Source organism: Rosa rugosa, chromosome 5 (assembly GCF_958449725.1).
Source record: "Rosa rugosa chromosome 5, drRosRugo1.1, whole genome shotgun sequence".
NCBI classification, from domain to species: domain Eukaryota; kingdom Viridiplantae; phylum Streptophyta; class Magnoliopsida; order Rosales; family Rosaceae; genus Rosa; species Rosa rugosa.
Window position 1 is genome coordinate 50,903,950 of NC_084824.1, and position 20,227 is coordinate 50,924,176.

General features: G+C 36.7%; 1 protein-coding gene across 1 annotated transcript; it reads right to left on the reverse strand.

Annotated features, from left to right (window-relative positions):
- Positions 1-2,021: 2,021 nt before the first annotated feature.
- LOC133708599 (1-aminocyclopropane-1-carboxylate oxidase homolog 1-like) lies at positions 2,022-18,984 on the reverse strand. The gene is made up of 3 exons (XM_062134066.1): positions 18,329-18,984; positions 3,062-3,383; positions 2,022-2,503 (listed from the first exon to the last, which is right to left on the reverse strand). The coding sequence occupies exons 1-3, from the start codon at positions 18,862-18,864 to the stop codon at positions 2,252-2,254; spliced, it is 1,110 nt and encodes a 369-aa protein (XP_061990050.1). The 5' UTR covers positions 18,865-18,984; the 3' UTR covers positions 2,022-2,251.
- Positions 18,985-20,227: the final 1,243 nt, after the last annotated feature.

Sequence of the window (20,227 nt, forward strand, 5' to 3'; positions counted from 1 at the left end):
CCATCCTTTTCCTGATGCTATTGTAACTGCATGAATAATGGCTTGAAGCTCTGGTTCTAGGGCAGTAGCAATACCCATGGAACCAGCAAAATAACCCATACAATTGCCCAAGTGATCACGAAAAATACCTCCATAGCCTACAAGCCGTGGCGTCCCACGAGCAGCACCATCAGTATTAACCTTTAATTGAAAAGCACAAGGAGCAAGCCAATTTACAATCTTTCATGTGGCTCTCATTATTATTAATTGCTTTTGTTCTAATATTTTGATCTGGCATCAAGGTTGCAGAGAGCCAGAATGCTAGAACAATTGCATCTATTTCTAATCTAAATTAATTTGGTATTTTGTTTAATTGTGATTTTTATCAATATATAAGTTTTTCTTAATTCCTAAAAAACATGATTTTTTTTTTATATCCAACAAGGAAATCCATGTCAACAGAATTTTCAAAAAAACTAATGCTATGGCATGTGCCATGTCATTTGGTAAGTAATTTTGGTACAAAGTTTTGGGATCCCTAGCACTGCTCGATAGTAAAATATCATCCTCACTAATCAAAGATCAAACGTTACTATTGTTGTTACAATTGACATAACCAACTTTGTTTGGAAATGTATGCTATCGTTGTATTATCTTTTGAATTTTCTTTTTCCTGAACGTTACGTTCTTTATCTTCTACTTTCATACTTTAACCGTTTTGTTGCTTTGTAACTTTAACAGTTCTGTTGCAGAGAGGAGTCCTGAAAGCAGCTGGAAAACGTGAACTTCTGAGCCCACTGTTCTCCAAAAGTCGCAAACCTCTTGTTTTGAGATTGAAGCCGTTGTTTTCTCCCGAAACTGCTTCTCATCTCTTTTATAAAAAGGACCTCCGCAGTGACCATTCTTCATCCCCATTTCTCTAATCACCGATAGCTTTAGGTTTCCTGTAAAGAGAACGGTGAAGGTTTTTGAGGCCTCCAAAGCTCATGATGATGAGGAAGAAGATGATTGTAGGGTCGCAGAGCCTGCCTATGGTCTAAACAACTAATCGGATCAGTGATTTACCAGGGTACACTTCTTCTCGGTGTTAAAGAATTTGAGAAAAGTATACTAGCCGGAAGAAGCAGAAGGGTTGACGAGGCCGATTGCAGTTACTCTCTCTCTCTCTCTGTTTTTCTCTTCTTTTTTTATTTTAAAAGGCTCTGTTTTTCAATTCATTTTCTTCCAAATTTATGTCTTTTTGGAGCTCATTTCATCTGTTTTCATTATCAATGGCTAGATCTTTTCCACATGATCAAGCAGAAGTGACCAAGGTGAGAAAGATGATGAGAAGACTAGCATGAATTCCTGAAATGGTGTTTGGAACTTGCCAAGCTTGCTACTGTGTTCCTCTTGTTAGCTATGGTGTAGAAATTGGATCAGCGAATTACCAAATCTTGCAGCTGTGGTTTGGTTATATATAAGAAGTTGTAATTAAGAGAATTATAGATCAAGGAGAACTATTTTATCTCAAACCAATTGTAATGAGTTTGTTGTCTTTCTGTAGTTTCAGACAAGAAGTTGTAATTAAGAGAATTATAGATCAAGGAAAACTACTTTCATCTCAAACCAACTGTAATGATTCGGCTAATGAGTTGTTGTCTTCTGTATTGCTCATGTTTATTATGGATGTTGTTAATTATGACTTACTGATGAAAATAATCCATAGTATCATAGGCACTCTTTGTACATTTTAATTGCAACTAACCAGATGCTTTTAGTTCAATTGTTGCAACCACATTTATGTTGGTAGCTATCGTCCCGATCAGTGGCAAGGTAAGCTAGTAGAACTTTCAGACTAGATCTAATGCAGTCATGCAGACCAAAGGTGCCCACAAGAGACCAGATAAGATCATTTTATAATGACTGAAGTCACAAAGGAGGAACAGTACTTTTGTTTCCGGAGGAAAGATAGCAATCTTCTTCTTTCAAGTTGATGCCTACAAGATTTCAATTTAATTTTTGTGGCGGTCGAATGATAGTGATAGAATGTATATTCAATGTGGACAACACTATCTCATAGATAGGTGGTAGAAGCAGAAACAAGTCTTCTCTAAACAGCCATCACATGTTAAATCCTTCTAGAAACAAAGAAAAGTAACAATAACAACTAGAGTTTACATTTATTGGACAAATAACTTCATCTTAGTCCTTAAAGGTTTATTTTGGATATTGTTACACAAAAGAAATGTTTATAGATAGTATGGCACTTAGCAATGCTCCTTTTCCAGGTTCAAACCTTAAAGTGAGACAAAGCAGAGGTGCCATCAAGGCCTTTCTCATTGAAGTAGGCAACATAGTCCCTAACAGTAGTCTCCCTGTACTTTGGAGGATTGTCTTCTGATAATAACTCCTTGATTGGTCCGTAGAGCTTTGTCGATGGCAGCATTCCTGTGCTGAAAAAGCTTGCAACTGATACCCTAGGACCTTTACGGTTCGCCAGTACCCTGTGTTCGACACTCTTGAATCTGTCATTTGTTATGAGCTGAAACCCCCAAAAGTATTCTATTTAGTATAGTAACAGAAATTAGGAAACTCACTCAAATTTAGAGTTTGAAACAATCTAACAACAACATGCTGCATAGACTCATAGGCAAATAGCTTAAAATGTATGTTTATTATGTAACAGTACTACTAATTTTGGCCAAGCTACAAATTTGGTCCATATAGTTTGGGGTAGCTTTGTATCTGGGAAGTAATTACAAATTTATCAATCGGGTACTGTAATTACTTAACAGCTGCAAATAAGGTCAAATCAGGATTTAGCCAAATGAATTTATGGATTTCCCACATAGAATGCATGGGAAGGCCTATTTCAGTGTTGGTATGCTGCATTACAGCACTAGACATGCATATCCAAGTCCAAAATACACCTTCGCGTACATGCCATTAGACAGAAATTCTGATCAATTTGGCCTTAAAGAAGCCATTAGCACACCAAAGTTGTCAAAATTGAAATGACATGATTAAACATTCTGATAAGGAAATAAAAATCTTGTTTTGTAACCAAGAAAAGATAAAGACGAATGATGCTTATACTTGCCTGCAGAAGATCTCCAATGTTAACCACAAGAGCCCCCGGCACTGGGGGTACATCAATCCAGTTGTTCTGATGAAGGACTTGAAGACCACCAATATTATCTTGCAGAAGGACAGTGATGAAGGAATTATCTGCATGCTTGCTTGCTCCTATTGTTAATTCTGGTTGTGGACAAGCAGGATAGTAATGGCCTAAAACCAGAAGCCCCTCACTGCAATCTATGTCATTCAAGTGACTTGGATTTTGCCCAAGAGCCTCAGACAGCAACTCAAACAATAGCTTCCCCAACTTCATTACTTGCTTCGAGTATTCAACAAGGATTTCTCTGCAAATTGGAAACCCAGAAAACATATTATAAAAGAAAAGAGAAGTAGTATGATATATATACAACCAAGAGGTGTGTATATATTGAAAAAGTGTTTCAGATTAATTATTGTATATGCTGATTTTGAACTCAATTCAAAATATATTTGTTGGCAATTATATATAATTCTTGGTGAAGAGGTATGATATCATTTCAAAAGGCATGACTACTCCTATATATAGGGGATAGTTCTCTGCAGATTTGCAGATCAAGCAACCTTGTTTTCTCTCTTCTCTACTTCTTTCTTTCAAGTCATTCAATCAATCTTCCTCTCTCTTACACAGATAAAATCTAGAAACTATAAAACTGCAGATATATTTTCTAGCAACCTTGAGCCTCTTGAAAACCTTTGATCGAGTGTTAGGTTGATCTTCGTAAGTGCAAGACGCCAATCAACAATAGCAAGATCGCTAGGCTTCATTGTATCCTAAAGGCTTAATTGATCAAACCCCTTTGCACACTTGTTGTGGGGCAAATAAAGTCTAAAGGAAAGCGTAAATCCTTACGTGCCTTTGAAGCATTTTCCTTCATTAGCCATAACCCATAACTACAAAAACATCAACAATCTTTAGACTTTATTTTTCAGCTATGGCATCTTTGAAGGAGTTTACTGCAAACTTTGTGAAACTTGATCATTTTGATGGAGCAAATTTCAGATGATGACAAAAGAAATTACATTTCCTGCTGTCAAGCCTAAAGGTGGTCTATGTGCTTATTATTCCAAAACCTCAAGAAACATAAGATGAAACCCTTGCTGCACAGTGTGAACTAGTTAAGTGGGAACAAGATGATTATGTTTGCAACTCCATGTCTGATGCATCATTTGATATCTACCATGAGATGACTACTGCAAAGGAAATATGGAACGCTCTTGAGGCTAAGTATATCTCACATGATGCTACCAGTAAGAAATTTCTTGTCTAAAAGTTCTTTAATTACAAAATGACTGATGATAGATCAATTGTTGAACAATTCCATGAGATTATGCATATACATAATCAATTTAATCAATTCAAAATGCATATGGATGATTCCATAATTGTCTCTGCAATTATGGATAAACTTCCAGCATCTTGGAAGGAATGCAAAAAGAGCCTCAAACATAAGAAAGAGGACATAACCATAGAGCAATTGGGGACACATCTTCGCATAGAAGAAGAATGCAGATCCCGTGAGAAAACTGATGAAGGTAATCCCTCCTCCAAAATTCACATGGTTGATGAAGGACCTAAAAACCCAAAAATTAGCCATAAAAATTATAAGAGGAAGTGAAATTTTTTCAAGAAGTTTATTCTGACCAAGGTTTGGTTTTAAACTTGTCATTGAATCAGACAAGTTTATTCTGACCAAGGGTGGTACTTTTGTTGGGAAAGCGTATATGTGTGATGGAATGTTCAAACTTGATAGGAGCATAAATGCGACAAATATAATGTGCGATAGTACTTTACACTTTTCTTAGCTATTTCCTTTAAAAAGTCAGTTTTAACTCTGTTTTCTTTTTAGGTAGTTCGTGAAGTAATTGAAGAGAAATAGGAGCTTAAAGGGAGCAACGAATCCATGGATCATAAAGTAATGATGCAGAGGACTAATTTTGATCAAAATTTTGGCCGGAAATTACAAGGGAAGTCCACGGAAAAAGTTGTGCCAAGCAGAAAACTGCAGTTTCAGAATCAGCTTTCTGGGAACCGTTTTGAGGACCAATTCTTGCATTCTTCCAGCTGCAACTTGGCAGAAAGGGCCAGTGATCCTTCAATAAATGATGTTATACTTTAACAACAGCCAAAAAACTGGTAAAAAGTGTAGACGAGGCAGTAGGAAATCAAAATCAAAGCAGGCTTCCCGATAAGGTAGAAACTGTCAGCTTTTCACGAAGCTTTTTGGAAGATCTTTTCGGGAGACTTTCTTGGAATTTTTCCAGAAGGTTATTGATTATTCTAGAAGATGTGATGTCATAGAACACTTAGGAGTCAAGAACCATCCAGAAAAGTGGCAAAACAAAGTCGTTCCTTGTCCAAGAAGGAAGCTTCAGAGACAGAAATTGAATCCTAGTCAAAACAGGACATTTTGGCTGACACTCTCCTTTTGGACGGATTTCTTGGAAATTTTTTGAAGGTTATTGATGCTGTAAATATCAAGGAGAGTCCAAAATTGATTCCTCAAGATTGTGGGAAGATTAATAAGGCTTGAAAATCATTTAATTGTGCACCAATTAGAGGAATCTTCAAGCAACTAGGGGAGGCTTTCAAAGCAGAATTGGAAAAGGAAACTTGGGCTGTGTATTCCATACATATAGAGGCTCTGAACACGTTGCAAACAACCACCCTACAGCGCCATCTTCTGCCCCCAAACCCTAGTACACAAAGTCTTGAAATTCCCAAGTCCTCCAAGAGCAAAAACCGTGCACATCATCATCCATCTTCCATCAAGCTTAGCCGTGACCCATCTTGAAGGAGTTCTTGCGTCCAAGGCTGCCTAAAAGTGATTATGTGGCTCTCATATTCTCCCTTTTACGGTTTTTATCCTCTTGTAATACTCATGTTTTTATTTGTTGAATTTAAGACAATGTGTGGCTAGCATTCCTAGCAAGGTTCTAAAAATCGCTAGGCGCTAGTCGGGCGGTGGCCAAGGGACTAGCGCCCAGACGCCTAGGCGGTTTTTTATTTTTTAATTTATTTTTATATCATATAAATATATATATATATATATATAAGAGTATATATAAACTTTAAATGAATATATGAAGACTTATTATAACTTATAAAAAAGAATAATAAGATATCCTATAAAAACTATATTTTATTTCAAGTTTCCAGTGCCTGCATGATTCAAACATAATCAATCAATTAAAGAGGGGAACCTAGGGCAGAGTGGAAGACCAAGTCAAAAAGAGAAAACGTGAAAGACCAAAAAACGAAACAAGGTTCTCTCTCTTCCTCCTGCTCTCCTCCCCTCCGTTTTTCCACCGAACCACAGTCTTGACGTCCCCCTTCGTCGGCCCTTGCCACCTTCCTTAACAAGCCCTCGAGCCTCCTTTGTGCTGCCTTCCTCATAGAAGCTGCCGGATTGACCTCGAAGGCTTCTCCCTCTCTATCTCCATTCTCCAATAGCTAGATCAAAATCATGAATCTCTCTCTCTCTCTCTCTCTCTCTCTCTCTCTCTCTCTCTCTCTCTCTCTCTCTCTCTCTCTCTCTCTCTCTCTCTCTCTCTCTCTCTCTCCCTCTCCCTCCCTCTCTATCTCACGATTTCACTCTCTGGGTTAGAAATTTGAAAGTGGATCTCATCCACTTGAGTACAATCTGATCTCATTGAGAATAGAGAAGATCGAATTCGTGATTCTGAAAAAAAATTGCAGTTTCTAAACCCAATCCGCCTAGCCCTCTTAAGTCCGCCCAGATTCCCCTAGACCCGCCTAAAACTGCCTAGGCGGCCGCCCAACTCCAGCCCACCCAGCATCTCCGATTTTCCATTACTCGAGTCGGAGAGCCGCCGCCCAGCCCCTAGGCGGCCTGGGCGGCCAAGTTTTAGAACATTGGTGGCTAGTTACTTTTTGTTAGGGGCGAGATTTGAAGCCCCAATTATGTAGAACAATTGTTTTGTTTAAATTAGTTTTTTGATCTTTGGTGTGAATTGGTTGTTTAATTCTGATTGATTGAAAACTTTTGCATGTGTTTGTTTTATGGTGGCCAACATAGGATTTATGAATGTAATTGGAGCTAGGTTTAGAAAATAATTCACCTAATTGTCTTGTTTTCTAATCTACAAGTATGCAAGGCTTTGGACAAAAGCTGATGTTTTAAACAACTAGAAGAGCATGCTAGGTAGGCGTTCCACACTAGACTACAACTCTATAACCAATCGTTTCCATGAGATCTTAATGCTTCAAATATGTTGACACTATATGTGTTGTTGATAGGATAGCGTTCTATACCTTGATTGCATGTTTGATAGGCTTAGCTATTGTGCGTTCACGTAGACTAAGTAATTAGGGAAACATTAATAAGGGACATGATCTGCTCCGACTTGTTTCTTGGTTGCTTTATGTTCACACCTTAGTAATTGAAACTAGGTTAACTTAACATTGTTCGAAAGTAATTGGTGGTCGATTTCCAAGTCTCTAACGTCTTCTCCATATTGTTTTTCAAACTCTAAAATCGTTTTTGCTTTCTTATTTCCTTTTATTTTCGTAGAAATTAAAAAACCCCAAATCTGTTTCAACTTAGGATTGCAACGCACCCTTCTATCTCCATCTTGTCCTGCCATCTTTTCTTTTTCCTCTTTGACGTTTTTCTTTCTCTTAGTTTTGTTATTTGTTTTGTGCTTTAGTTAGTTTTTTTTTTTTTAATATAATAAATAGAGGATTAGGCGATACTAGCTCCTGTGTGACAGCCGATTTGGGGCGTCAAGCACCCACCCGCAATCTCGAAAGAAAGGGGGCCATCACAACCGGGAACCCACCGCCCATCCCTCTATTTAACTTTATTAATAAAATAAAAAAGGAAAGAATACAAAAAAAGGAAGGGGGACCAAACCAAAAACCTTCCCCAACAAAAGTAATTTCTAAACAGTCCCTCAAAACCAAGAGAACGTAAAGAGAAAAGAGGGTGTTAAATTAGTTTGTTTTTATTTTGTGTGATTAATTTGTTACCCTCAATCTCTGGCATCGAACGATCCTTGCTTACTCTTGTTAGAGAAAATCACTCTCCTCCATTGATTTCCTCTCCACAATCAAAACTGATTGTGTAACTGTAGATTAGTTTTGAATATTTGTATTTATAGCATTGAATTTTGTTGGTAACAGTAGAGCAGATCTTTAGCTATATAATGGTACAATTGTAAACATACAGATCAATGAAAATCATATTCAACATGGTATCAGCCTAGGATCCTTACCTGTTCCTTCTTCTCTTCCAGTGTTCTCCTTCTTGCTTTTCCAATATTCCTCCATCTTCCTTTAGGTATCATACCTTAATCCTGCAGCAGCAACAGCAGCTCCCTTTTCCCACCATCAAACATCGGCCAAAATCCTCATCCTTTCTCTCAGCAGCAGCAGTAGTCTTCCTTTTCCCACAACCTCTGTACACGATGCAACACAACGTGCCTAGGTTGTTCTCTTCTCCTACCTGGGCTTCCTCTTCTCAAGGCCCACAAAGGTTTTTCGGCCCGAATACTGCTCCCCCTTTTTCTGGAGTCCATTCTGCTGCTGATCCAAATTGGTACCTGGACAGCGGTGCCACCCATCACATGACAGCAAGGAAAAGGAAGAAGGAGAACACTGGAAGATGTAGACGCAGGAAGAGAAGAAGGAACAGGTAAGGATCCTAGGCTGCTACCATTTGAACCGTTCTCTGTGTTGCTGTGTCTAGGGGTTGGCCTCTCCATCAGCTGGATGTCAAAATGCATTCCTGCATGGCTATCTTCAAGAAGACGTTTACATGACTCAGCCTTCTGGCTTCATCGATTCCTCTCGGCCTTCCTATGTCTGTAAGCTTCACGAGGCACTTTATGGCCTCAAACAAGCACCCTGTGCTTGGTTTCAACGCATGAGCTCTTTTCTGCTTTCTGTTGGTTTTCGACATAGTAAAGCTGACTCATCTTTATTCATCTATCAACATGGACAACATACAATTTTCTTTTTACTCTATGTTGATGACATTGTCATTACGGGCAGCAGTGATCAGCTTCTTCAAAGTTTTATTGATGCCTTGGGCTGTGGATTTGACATTAAGGATCTTGGTCCCCTTCACTATTTCCTTAGTTTACAGGTCCAGCCTCATTCCAACGGCCTTCACATCAATCAACTCAAGTATGCTCATGATATTTTAGAGAAACATGATCTGTTACTCAGTCAACTAGTGAGCACCCCAATGTCGGCAAAGGTTGTTCTCACCACACATGATGGTGATCTTCTTGAAAATCCAACTGCCTTTCGTGAGATGGTTGGCTCCTTGCAGTACCTAACCATTACACGCCCTGACATTGCCTTGGCGGTCAATTCTGTGTCACAATTCATGAGTCAACCTCGTGCTCCGCATCTCATTGCAGCCAAACGTATTCTCCGCTATGTCAAAGGCACACTCGGCCATGGTCTCCATTTTAGTCCTCAACGCCAACCTGCCCACCTTTCTGCTTACTTTGACGCCGATTGAGCCGGCTGCCCATAATCTCACTGTTCCACTTCCGGCTATCTCATTTACCTTGGCCATACCCTTGCCTCTTGGTGTTCCAAAAAGCAACCTACCATTGCTCACTCCAGTGCAAAATCTGAATATCGATCCCTTGCTCATTCCAGTGCCGAGACAACTTGGTTAGGCTTCTTACTATATGAACTTGGTGTCCATATTCAGTACCCCATTCTGCTATACTGTGATAACCTAAGTGCCACATACATGGCTTCTAATCCGGTCTTCCACGCTCGCACCAAGCACATCGAGTTAGATTATCACTTTGTTCGTGAAAAGGTAGCTCTTGGGAGTCATCAGGTTCATTTTGTCCCTTCAGTCGATCAACCAGCTGATCTTCTTACTAAACCACTTCACAAGCAGCGCCATAATCTCCTGTGTACCAAACTTGTGCGTCCTGAGCCGCCCAGTTTGAAGGGGGATGTTAGAGAAAATCATTCTCCTCCATTGATTTCCATTCCACAATCAAAACTGATTGTGTAACCTCTCCACAATCAAAACTGATTGTGTAACTGTAGATTAGTTTTGAATATTTGTATTTATAGCATTGAATTCTGTTGGTAACAGTAGAGCAGATCTTAGCTATATAATGGTACAATTGTAAACATACAGATCAATGAAAATCATATTCAACTCTATATTGCTAACGACTACATTTTGTAGGGTTAAGTTGAGAGCCTATTTTGGGCGTATCAAAACTTAATATTAATAAAGTATCTACTATTTTTGTTTACATGCTGGATTCTTTATCTTTATGGCATAATAGGCTAGGGCATGTTAATACTAGAAAACTAAATGACATGGCAATTCTAGATTTAATTCCAAAACCTGTGAATGATATGCCTGATAAATGTTCTACTTGCTTGCAAACAAAACTGACTAGAAAGCCTTTTCCTAAGATTGCAAGAACCTCTACTTTGCTACAAATTATTCATAGTGATGTTTGTGATTTACAAAGTACACCTACTAGAGGAGGAAAGAAATACTTTGTGACTTTCATAGATGATTTTAGTAGATTCTATTATGTTTATCTTATGCATTCTAAGGATAAAGTTCTAGAAAAATTTAAGATTTATAAAAATGAAGTAGAGAATCTTTGTGAAACCAGAATAAAATATCTATGATCGGATAGAGGAGGAGAGTATCATTTTCCTTCATATTGTGAATCAATAGGTGTTGTACATGAAACTTCAATAGCCTATACTCCACAACAAAATGGAGTTGCTGAAAGGAAAAATAGATCCCTTGTAGAGATGGTTAATGCAATGCTTCAAAACTCTAATTTAAGTAACGGATATTAGGAAGAAGCATTGCTCACTACTTGTTACATCCAAAATAGGGTACCTTCTACGGCATTAAAAATCACACCTTATGAACTATGGTTTCAAAGAAAGCCTAACTTAAACTACCTTAAAGTTTGGGGCTGTAGAGCCATAGTTAGGCTACTTAGACCAAAGATAAAGAAATTGGGACCAAAGGCAATAGAATGCGTATTCTTAGGATATGCAGAACATAGCAAGGGATATAGATTTCTTGTTATAGAACTCAATATATGATTCTATATCAATTAACACAGTTATAGAATCAAGAGATGCCGAATTTTATGAAAATAAGTTCACTTCTTTATCTAAAAATAGCAAGGAAGATCGAGGTGGAGGTTTTGCCAAGAAATAATGATAGTGAATCAAATTCACATAACAAATCTAGACTCCATAGTGAGTCTGATGAACATATAGAACTTCGAAGAAGTAAAAGAAGAAGGATAGAAAAATCTTTTGGACCAGATTTTATTGTATACCTTGTAGAAGGTACAACAGACTCACACAAAAGACAAACAATGGTTACACCTAGTATAGAGTCTGATCCTCTTACTTATGAGGAAGCAATGAAATCACAAGATGCTTCTTTCTAGAAAGAAGCTATATATTGATGATGAGATGGATTCTATCATAGCAAACAAGACCTAGAAATTGGTTGATCTACCTCATTGTTCAAAACCAATAGGATGTAAGTGGATATTTAAAAAGAAAATGAAAGTAGATGGAACCATTGACAAGTTTAAAGCAAGGTTAGTAGCCAAGGGGTTTACACAAAAAGAAGGACTAGATTATTTTGACACCTATGCTCCAGTTGCTAGAATTACCACCATAAGGGTGCTTATAGCTCTAGCTTCTATCTATAAGTTCCATATACACCAAATGGATGTGAAGATTGCTTTCTTAAATGGTGAATTAGATGAGGAGATTTATGTGCATCAACTTGAAGGGTTTGTCATGCTTGATCAAGAACAAAAGGTGTGCAATCTAATTAAATCATTATATGGTTTAAAGCAAGCACCTAAACAATGGCATGAGAAATTTGATAAGGTTATAATCTCCAATGGATTTAGAATTCATGAATCTGATAAGTGTGTCTATGACAAGTTCCAAAATAACAAGGGTGTAATTATTTGTTTATATGTTGATGACATGCTTATATTTGGAACTAACATAGAAAGCATAGAATCAACTAAGAAGTTCTTATGTTCTAGCTTCGATATGAAAGATCTAGGAGAAGCTGATGTTATCCTAGGTATAAGAATTAAAAAATGTAATGATGGTTTAATAATAATACGTAGAAAAGATACTTAGGAAATTCAATCATTTTGATATAAAATCAGTTTCTACACCTTATGATCCAATGTTGAAGTTGTATCCAAATAATGGTAGAGTTGTAGATCAATTATCATATTCTAGAGTGATTGGATGCTTAATGTATACCATGTCTTGTACTAGACCTGACATAGCTTTTGCCGTAGGCAAACTTAGTAGGTATACTGATAGTCCTAGTCAATTACATTGGAATGCAATTTCTAGGATATTGAAGTATTTAAAAGGTACCATTAATTATGGAATATGGTACAGTGGGTATCCTGCAGTTTTGGAAGGATATACTGATGCTAGTTGGATAGCTTATCCTAAGGATCATAAATCCACCCATTAGTGGATTTTCTCACTTAGTGGAGGAGCCATTTCTTGGGGCTCTAAGAAACAAACATGCATTTCAGATTCCACCATGGCAGCAGAATTTATAGCCTTGGCTGCTTCATGTAGTAAAGAAGCAGAATGGCTAAGGAATTTATTGATAGAGATACCAATATGGCCTAAGCCAATGCCTCCGATCTCTATACATTGTGATAGTGAAGCAACACTATCAGTAGCCTATTGTCAAGTATATAATGGCAAATCAAGGCATATTGGCTTGAGACATAGCTCTGTGAGGCAACTAATAACTGACAGCGTAATAACTATTGATTTCGTAAGGTCATGCCAGAATTTGGCTGATCCATTAATAAAAGGACTTGCAAGGAATATGGTGTGGAAGACATCAGAGGGGATGGGGCTAAAGTCCATTTTTGATGATCACCAATGATGAAAACTCAACTCAACACTTGAAACATCAAGTCCTTGAGTTTAATGAGCAAAGTACATCATATGCGGTGATTGCAAGCACTAATATAAATTGAATATATATTTATACATATATATCATATCCATCCCAAGGTAAGAGTGCTTGGTACCTGTAATGAATGGTGGAGGTTGAGTTTATAAAACTCTTAATAAGCATGATGGAAGGCAATATAGTTACAGGGGTACTACATGCTTACCTATATGAGTGTGAATGTGGTGCCGCCTTCTATGCAACTGAGGCTAGTCTTTAGAGCACTTACGAAAAGGATACAAGAGACAAGGTCAATCCACGTGTGGCTTTTAAAAACACTCGAAAGAAGTAGAAAATTAGTGTGTGAAATATGTCCGGTTAAGTCACAATAGGATCGCAAGTTCAAAGCAGTGCTACTTCGCCATCCTGATTTAACTTTGATATATTCTCACTAAGCTAAGGTTTAAGTCCACAAGACACCTTATTTTATGCACTATGTTTTCCAAGATTTTACTCAAGGATTTTCCAAAATATTTTAAACTCTTATAGATATACACATACTTTTATATTTTGAAAATGATGGAGGATTGTTAGAAAGATTTTCAAATTATAAAAAAAGAGAGTAGTAGTATGATATATATATATATATATATATATATATATATATATATATATATATATATATATATATATATATATATATATATATATGGTTAAATACTGTTTAGTCCCTCTACTTTGCCTCTCTCATCGTTTCAGTCCCTGACATTCTAATTTAATCTAAAAACTCCCTGACCTCACAATTTCCCTCCAATAGGTCCCTTCCGCGTCAAATTAGAAGTTGGCTTTGGGTGAAATGTCCAATATACCCCTATGTTATTTCTTTTTCCTTTTTTTCATTTTAAATTTCTTTTTTTCCTTTTTTTTTCTTTTTCCTTTTTAATTTCTTTTTTTCCTTTTTAATTTTTTTTTTTCCTTTTTTTCCTTTTTCCTTTTTAATTTCTTTTTTTACTTTTTTCTTTTTCCTTTTTAATTTCTTTTTTGCTTTTTCTTTTTTTTTTCTTGTTCCTTTTTAATTTTTTTTTCTTTTCGTTCTGCCTACTTTCTCCTTCCTCAACCCACCCTACTTTCTCCTTCCTCAACCCACCAATCCCATTCCGATCAAACTCCACAACCCATCTGTTTCTCTCCCCAAATTGAAACCAAACCCAGCAAAGACCTAGTTTGGCGGTGTATAGATGGACATCGAGCAAAAGCAAGAGGCTAGGAGCTGATCGATCACTTCTTCACCTTCTCTGAAGCCATCTCCCTCCGTTGTCTCTTAGCTGATCCGCCCTCGTCTCCATCGTCGCCAACGCAATCTCTCAAACATAAGCAGATCCCATTCAGCTCGGAAATTCGCTGCTCAACCACTCCCCTCTTGTTTTCACAGCCTACTTCTCTCTCTCCCACTCAAATCCCACTTTCTCTCTCCACATCAGGCCTCAATTTGGAAACTTTTCACTGAAAACTACCATTTTTTCAGACTCTGAGGTTTTTGGGTCTTGCTCAAAATGGTGATTTGGATTTTGGGTCTGGTTGAAATGGTGGTTTTTGATGGCTAAGTTGACCAAAACCAGAAGTGAAGAAGAAGAATAGTGATGGAAAAGAAAAATGGCCGCCGGCGTGGAGAACAATAATTGGGGTTTCGGGTCGATCTGGATTGGTTCGCCAACGTGGCGCTACTGATGTAGCAGGATATGATGGTCATTAAAAAGGAAAAAGAAAAAAGAAAAAAGGAAAAAAAGAAATTAAAAAGGAAAAAAGAAAAATAAAAAAAGGAAAAAAGAAAAAAAGAAATTAAAAAGGAAAAAGAAAAAAGAAAAAAAAAGAAATTAAATAGGAAAAAAAAGAAATTAAAAAGGAAAAAGAAATAACAGAGGGGTATATTGGATATTTCACCCAAGGCCAACTCCTAATTTGACGCGGAAGGGACCTATTAGAGGGAAATTGTGAGATCAGAGAGTTTTTAGATTAAATTAGAATGTCAGGGACTGAAACGATGAGAGAGGCAGAGTACAGGGACTAAACAGTATTTAACCCATATATATATATACAACCAAGAGGTGTGTATATATTGAAAAGGTGTTTCAGATTTTTTTTTAAGATTGAAGATAGAAGAGCAACAATGCTCTCCATCTCCCCTTTATTTCAAAAGAAAGAAAATGAAACACATAAGGGGGGACGTAAAGCCTTACCCCACAAAAGCAAACGGAAATCGAAGCTAACTCTAACTCCAACTAACAAAAACGAAAATTGCGAAGACCTAAATAATCTCTATTACATAACGATGAAACAAAATCTGGAGGGAAATCCCACCAAACCAGATCTGCCGAAGAAAGGCCAAAATTTGCAAAAGCATCTGCAACTTGGTTTTCTTCCCAAAAATGTGTGAGGAGTGGAAATGCATTTGAGAGATACAGTGCAAACAATTACCCCACTCAACACGTAATTGCCAAGGCACCAGCTGAGGAGATTTGAGTAAATTAAGAAAAGGTGTTTCAGATTAATTATTGTATATGCTGATTTTGAACTCAATTCAAAATATATCTGTTGGCAATTATACATAATTCTTGATGAAGAGGTATGATATCATTTCAAAAGGCATGACTACTCCTATATATAGGGAATAGTTCTCTGCAGATTTGCATATCAAGCAACCTTGTATTCTCTCTTCTCTACTTCTTTCTTTCAAGTCATTCAATCAATCTTCCTCTCTCTTACAAAGATAAAATCTAGAAACTATAAAACTGCAGATATAGTTTCTAGCAACCTTGAGCCTCTTGAAAACCTTTGATCAAGCGTTGGGTTGATCTTTGTAAGTGCAAGACACCGATCAACAATAGTAGGATTGCTAGGCTTCATTGTTTCCTAAAGGCTTATTTGATCAAACCCCTTTGCACACTTGTTGTGGGGCAAATAAGGTCTAAAGGAAAGCGTAAATGCTTACGTGCCCTTGAAGCATTTTCTTTCATTACCATAACCCATAACTACAAAAACATCAACATGAGGCAGTCATATATACAATCTTGTTTCTCTAAAACAATAGTATATCATATGGGTGTGTAGGGTATACACACGCTGATTACTATTACAATATAGGGCTAAATACTGTTTACCACCCTGTGGTATGGACCTCACATCAATTCAGTCCCTCGACTTTCAATTTCATCAAAAACACCCCCGAACTATCATTTTCTCGTCCAATAGGTCCTTCCGACTCAATTCCGTCTAAATTGGACGTTAAGTTTGACTTTTTGAGGGCTAAAATGGTCATTTCAACATAAAAAAATTAAAAAAAAAATTAAAAATTAAAAAAAATAATTTTTTTTTTTTCTGTTTTTTAGTTTTTTTTTTTTTTTTTTTTTTTTTTCTGTTTCTTCGTTTTATTTATTCATTTATTTATTTATTTTGTCTTCAACCTATATACCACAAGTTATAATAGGTTTATAAAAACAAAAAAAATACTCTAGGTAGTTGAAAGCCGCCAGCTGGTCTACGATATTTGTGACATATCTCCAATAAAGTGAAGAATTTAGGATATATCCCCAATAAAGTGAAGAAATATCTGTAAAAAATAATTTTACACTTTATCTGTAAATAAATATCTGTAAAAAATGATTTTACACAAATATTTCTTCACTTTATTGGGGATATAAAGATATTTACAGATAAAGTGTAAAATCATTTTTTACAGATATTTCTACACTTTATTGGGGATATATCATAAAATTCTTCAATTTATTGGAGATATATCACAAATATCATAGATCAAAAATGATTTTACACAGATATTTCTTCACTTTATTGGGGATATACAGATATTTATTTACAGATAAAGTGTAAAATTATTTTTTACAAATATGAGTTTTTCCATTTTTATTTGCTTCCCCGCTGTGATCGAATGAGAATGGATAAGAGGCCTATTTCTCAAATATATGTTTATCAATACTAAATAACTAAATATCTTAATTTGATTAATTAGAGACGAATATTTTTTTAACTATTCCATATTTAATATTTCCTTTACTATTTTTTAATAATGTTTTTTGATATTTTACTATATAAAAAATAAAATAAAAATAAAACTATATAAATTCTAAATAAAATATTTTAGTACATGGTTTTTTATTTCTAGATATTTATTTTCTTCACTTTATTGGGGATATATCCTAAAATTCTTCACTTTATCAGAGATATATCACAAATATCGTAGATTAGCGAGCGGCTTTCAACCACTTAGAGTATTTTTTTTTGTTTTTATAAACCTATTATAACTTGTGGTGTATAGGTTGAAGACAAAATTAAAAAAAAAAAGTAAAAAAATTAAATAAAAAAAATAAGAAACAGAAAAAAAAAAAACTAAAAAACAGAATTTTTTTTTTTAAAATTTTTTTTATGTTGAAATGACCATTTTAGCCCTCAAAAGTCAAACTTAACGTCCAATTTAGACGGAATTGAGTCGGAGGGACCTATTGGACGAGAAAATGATAGTTCGGGGGTGTTTTTGATGAAATTGAAAGTCGAGGGACTGAATTGATGTGAGGTCCATACCACAGGGTGGTAAACAGTATTTAGCCCTACAATATAACATATCTGCAATTTTATTTCTCTAATGACCAATTCCTTTATCGAATTGTAAATGGCTTGAAACTTGTTAAATAGAAGGTTTCTTTATGCAGAATGGTAATTTCTTCAATACAACGTATTGCTAGGCACAGGGTTTTTTTAATTCAAGCCAACCGACTAGCCATAGTAATTAATGTTCGTTGCTCACTCATTCATAGACGAAACCAAGAGATCACACTCTCTTATTCGAAATATTATTCTTCATGTCCATGGCATTCTACCCTAAAACCCCTCCGATATCAGATAAGCGACTGAGCCAGTTCCGACACAGGCCAAGTACTAGCAAAGACTAGCTTGTTATGTGATGCTGCCTACCCATCTGTATAATTCTTACGAGTACTTATCTGATGGGTCGGTTGTCCAACACACCTATTCCCTTAAGCTGGTCAATGTATAACTTCCCTCTTAGTTACCAAAGTGGAAATGTCAAAACATAATCATACCATCTAATTGACAATGGAATCTGAATAAACTAAACACAGTCAAATACTTACCAAGTATAGCACATTTAAATTAAATAGAGGACTAGGCGATATTAGTTCCTCTGCGATAGCCGATTTAGGGTGACTGGCACCCACCCACAATCTCGAAAGAAAGTATAGCACATAGATAAAAGAGTTGAACACTTATGCAAGTACCTGCATACTTCTGGCAAGTCTTCTGTCTTAGGAGGAGTAGGAGCCATATTACACAAAAAAGTATCCCTCCAATTAGTTACCGGTCCACTATACAGATCAAAGTTGCTGTTGTAGACGACTGGACCACTGGAGTGATCACGAGTATAAAACTGTTTCTTCATTTCAGTATCCTGCTCATAAAACCCACGTACCCCATCCTTAATCTCCTCCAGCACATCAAAAGGTATTCCATGATTGGAAATTTGAAAGAAGCCCCAAGTCTCTGATGCTTCTCCAACTGCTGCAACAATTTCCTTTCTTTTAGTAGGATCGAAGAGGCCTTCGAGGTCTATGACTGGAATGCTAAACCGGACTTCTTCCGAACCAGAGGTATTGTGAATGGAGCATTCATCAGGTGGATGATAAAAGATTCGGGGAATCTCGGTTATGCCAGCATCAACAAGGCCTTTAACACCTTCCTTTGTATCATCAAAAGCTTTTAGTTCATGTTTTCTGTCATAGTTGGTTGGAACCTCATTTCTGTTGGTAGCTACCATCTTGGTCTGTGCTATGGTAAAGCTATGGTAAAGCTTAAAGCTTAGACTGGACAAATAAGATTAATACCAAAAGTGTTTGAGGACGGCAAGTAAACACTAAACGATATACGGCAAGTAAACACTAAACGATATACTTCTGTGCCTCTGTGGCCACACAATGGAGAATGGCAAAATGTCACTCTGTATCCTTAATTGGATATCTACAAGTTGCACTATTTGACAAAAGTTCAAATGTGTTTTCTACATATGAAGCTGAAAAAATCAATATTTCTAAAACACAGTCCTTGCAACCTTAGTGAATTTTTTTTTTTTTTTAAATGGTGGACGAGTGAGCTACCACTCCGGGGCTGAGAGCAACTTGGGTATGGCCCCTCCCCAAGGGATGTTTTTCACAAGCTAGGGTTCGAACTAGAGACCTCCTACTACCAGAGGGATCCCTGCAGTGTCCGCCCCACTTGCAGCCTAGCATGCTTCCACCCTAAACCCTAAAATGTAGTGGGAAAATATATTTAAAACTCAAAATGATAGTAACACACGCTACAGATCGACCATATCTGCTGATGGGAGCTTTCAAACTGCACCCGCCCTACTGAAGCGTTTAGTGCTGATCTTCTTTATACAAACTATCGTTGTTTACTATAACAACTTATTGCTCCATTAGTAGGAAATCATTTAAAATAACCTGATCATCGCAACAAGCTCTTCATAATCTTCTTTAGAATTTCATTTGCAAACGATTAAGAAAGTAGGAAGCTAGTCATAGCCAAACAACCAAGTAACATGTACATCACTCATATAACTATTACAATGATAGAAACCAATGTATTGCCTGAAGAGTAATACTACAAGAGGATATATAATTCAGTATGATACCTTGTGTTCATGGCAGGGGCTCCTCTGTCTCTAGTTCAAAGCTTATAATGAGTCAAGCTAGACCTCCCATCAAGGCTTTTTTCTCTGTAGTATGCATGATAGTCCCTTAAAGTGGTCTCCCTGTACTTTGGAGGATTGTCTTCTGATAATAACTCCTTAATTGGTCCGTAGAGCTTTATCAATGCCAGCAGTCCTGTGCTGAAAAAACCCGCAACCGATATTCTGGGACCTCTATGGTTTGCCAGTACCCTGTGTTCTACACTCTTGAATTTGTCATTGGATATAAGCTGCAACCTCAAAGGAATACTAGTCAATTTGAAAAACCCAAAGCAGGAAACCAGAATCAAAAATACAGACAAAATGCGTGCTCTGTACAATCATATATAACAGTATTCCCTTTTCTTTCTCTCTCTTTATGCCAACTTACAAATTTCGTTCACCATTTCAATCATCTCCGTACACTGTATCAACAGTCAAATTAAGGCCATAT

What these genes read in the sequence shown, in the direction of transcription:
- LOC133708599 (XM_062134066.1), bottom strand. Translation starts at nt 18,864, where the DNA reads ATGGTAGCTACCAACAGAAATGAGGTTCCAACCAACTATGACAGAAAA. An exon ending in GACTTGCCAGAAGTATGCAG is followed by an intron (nt 3,384 to 18,328) that starts GTACTTGCATAA and finishes TCCAATTTGCAG; the next exon opens with AGAAATCCTTGTTGAATACT. An exon ending in ACATTGGAGATCTTCTGCAG is followed by an intron (nt 2,504 to 3,061) that starts GCAAGTATAAGC and finishes TGGGGGTTTCAG; the next exon opens with CTCATAACAAATGACAGATT.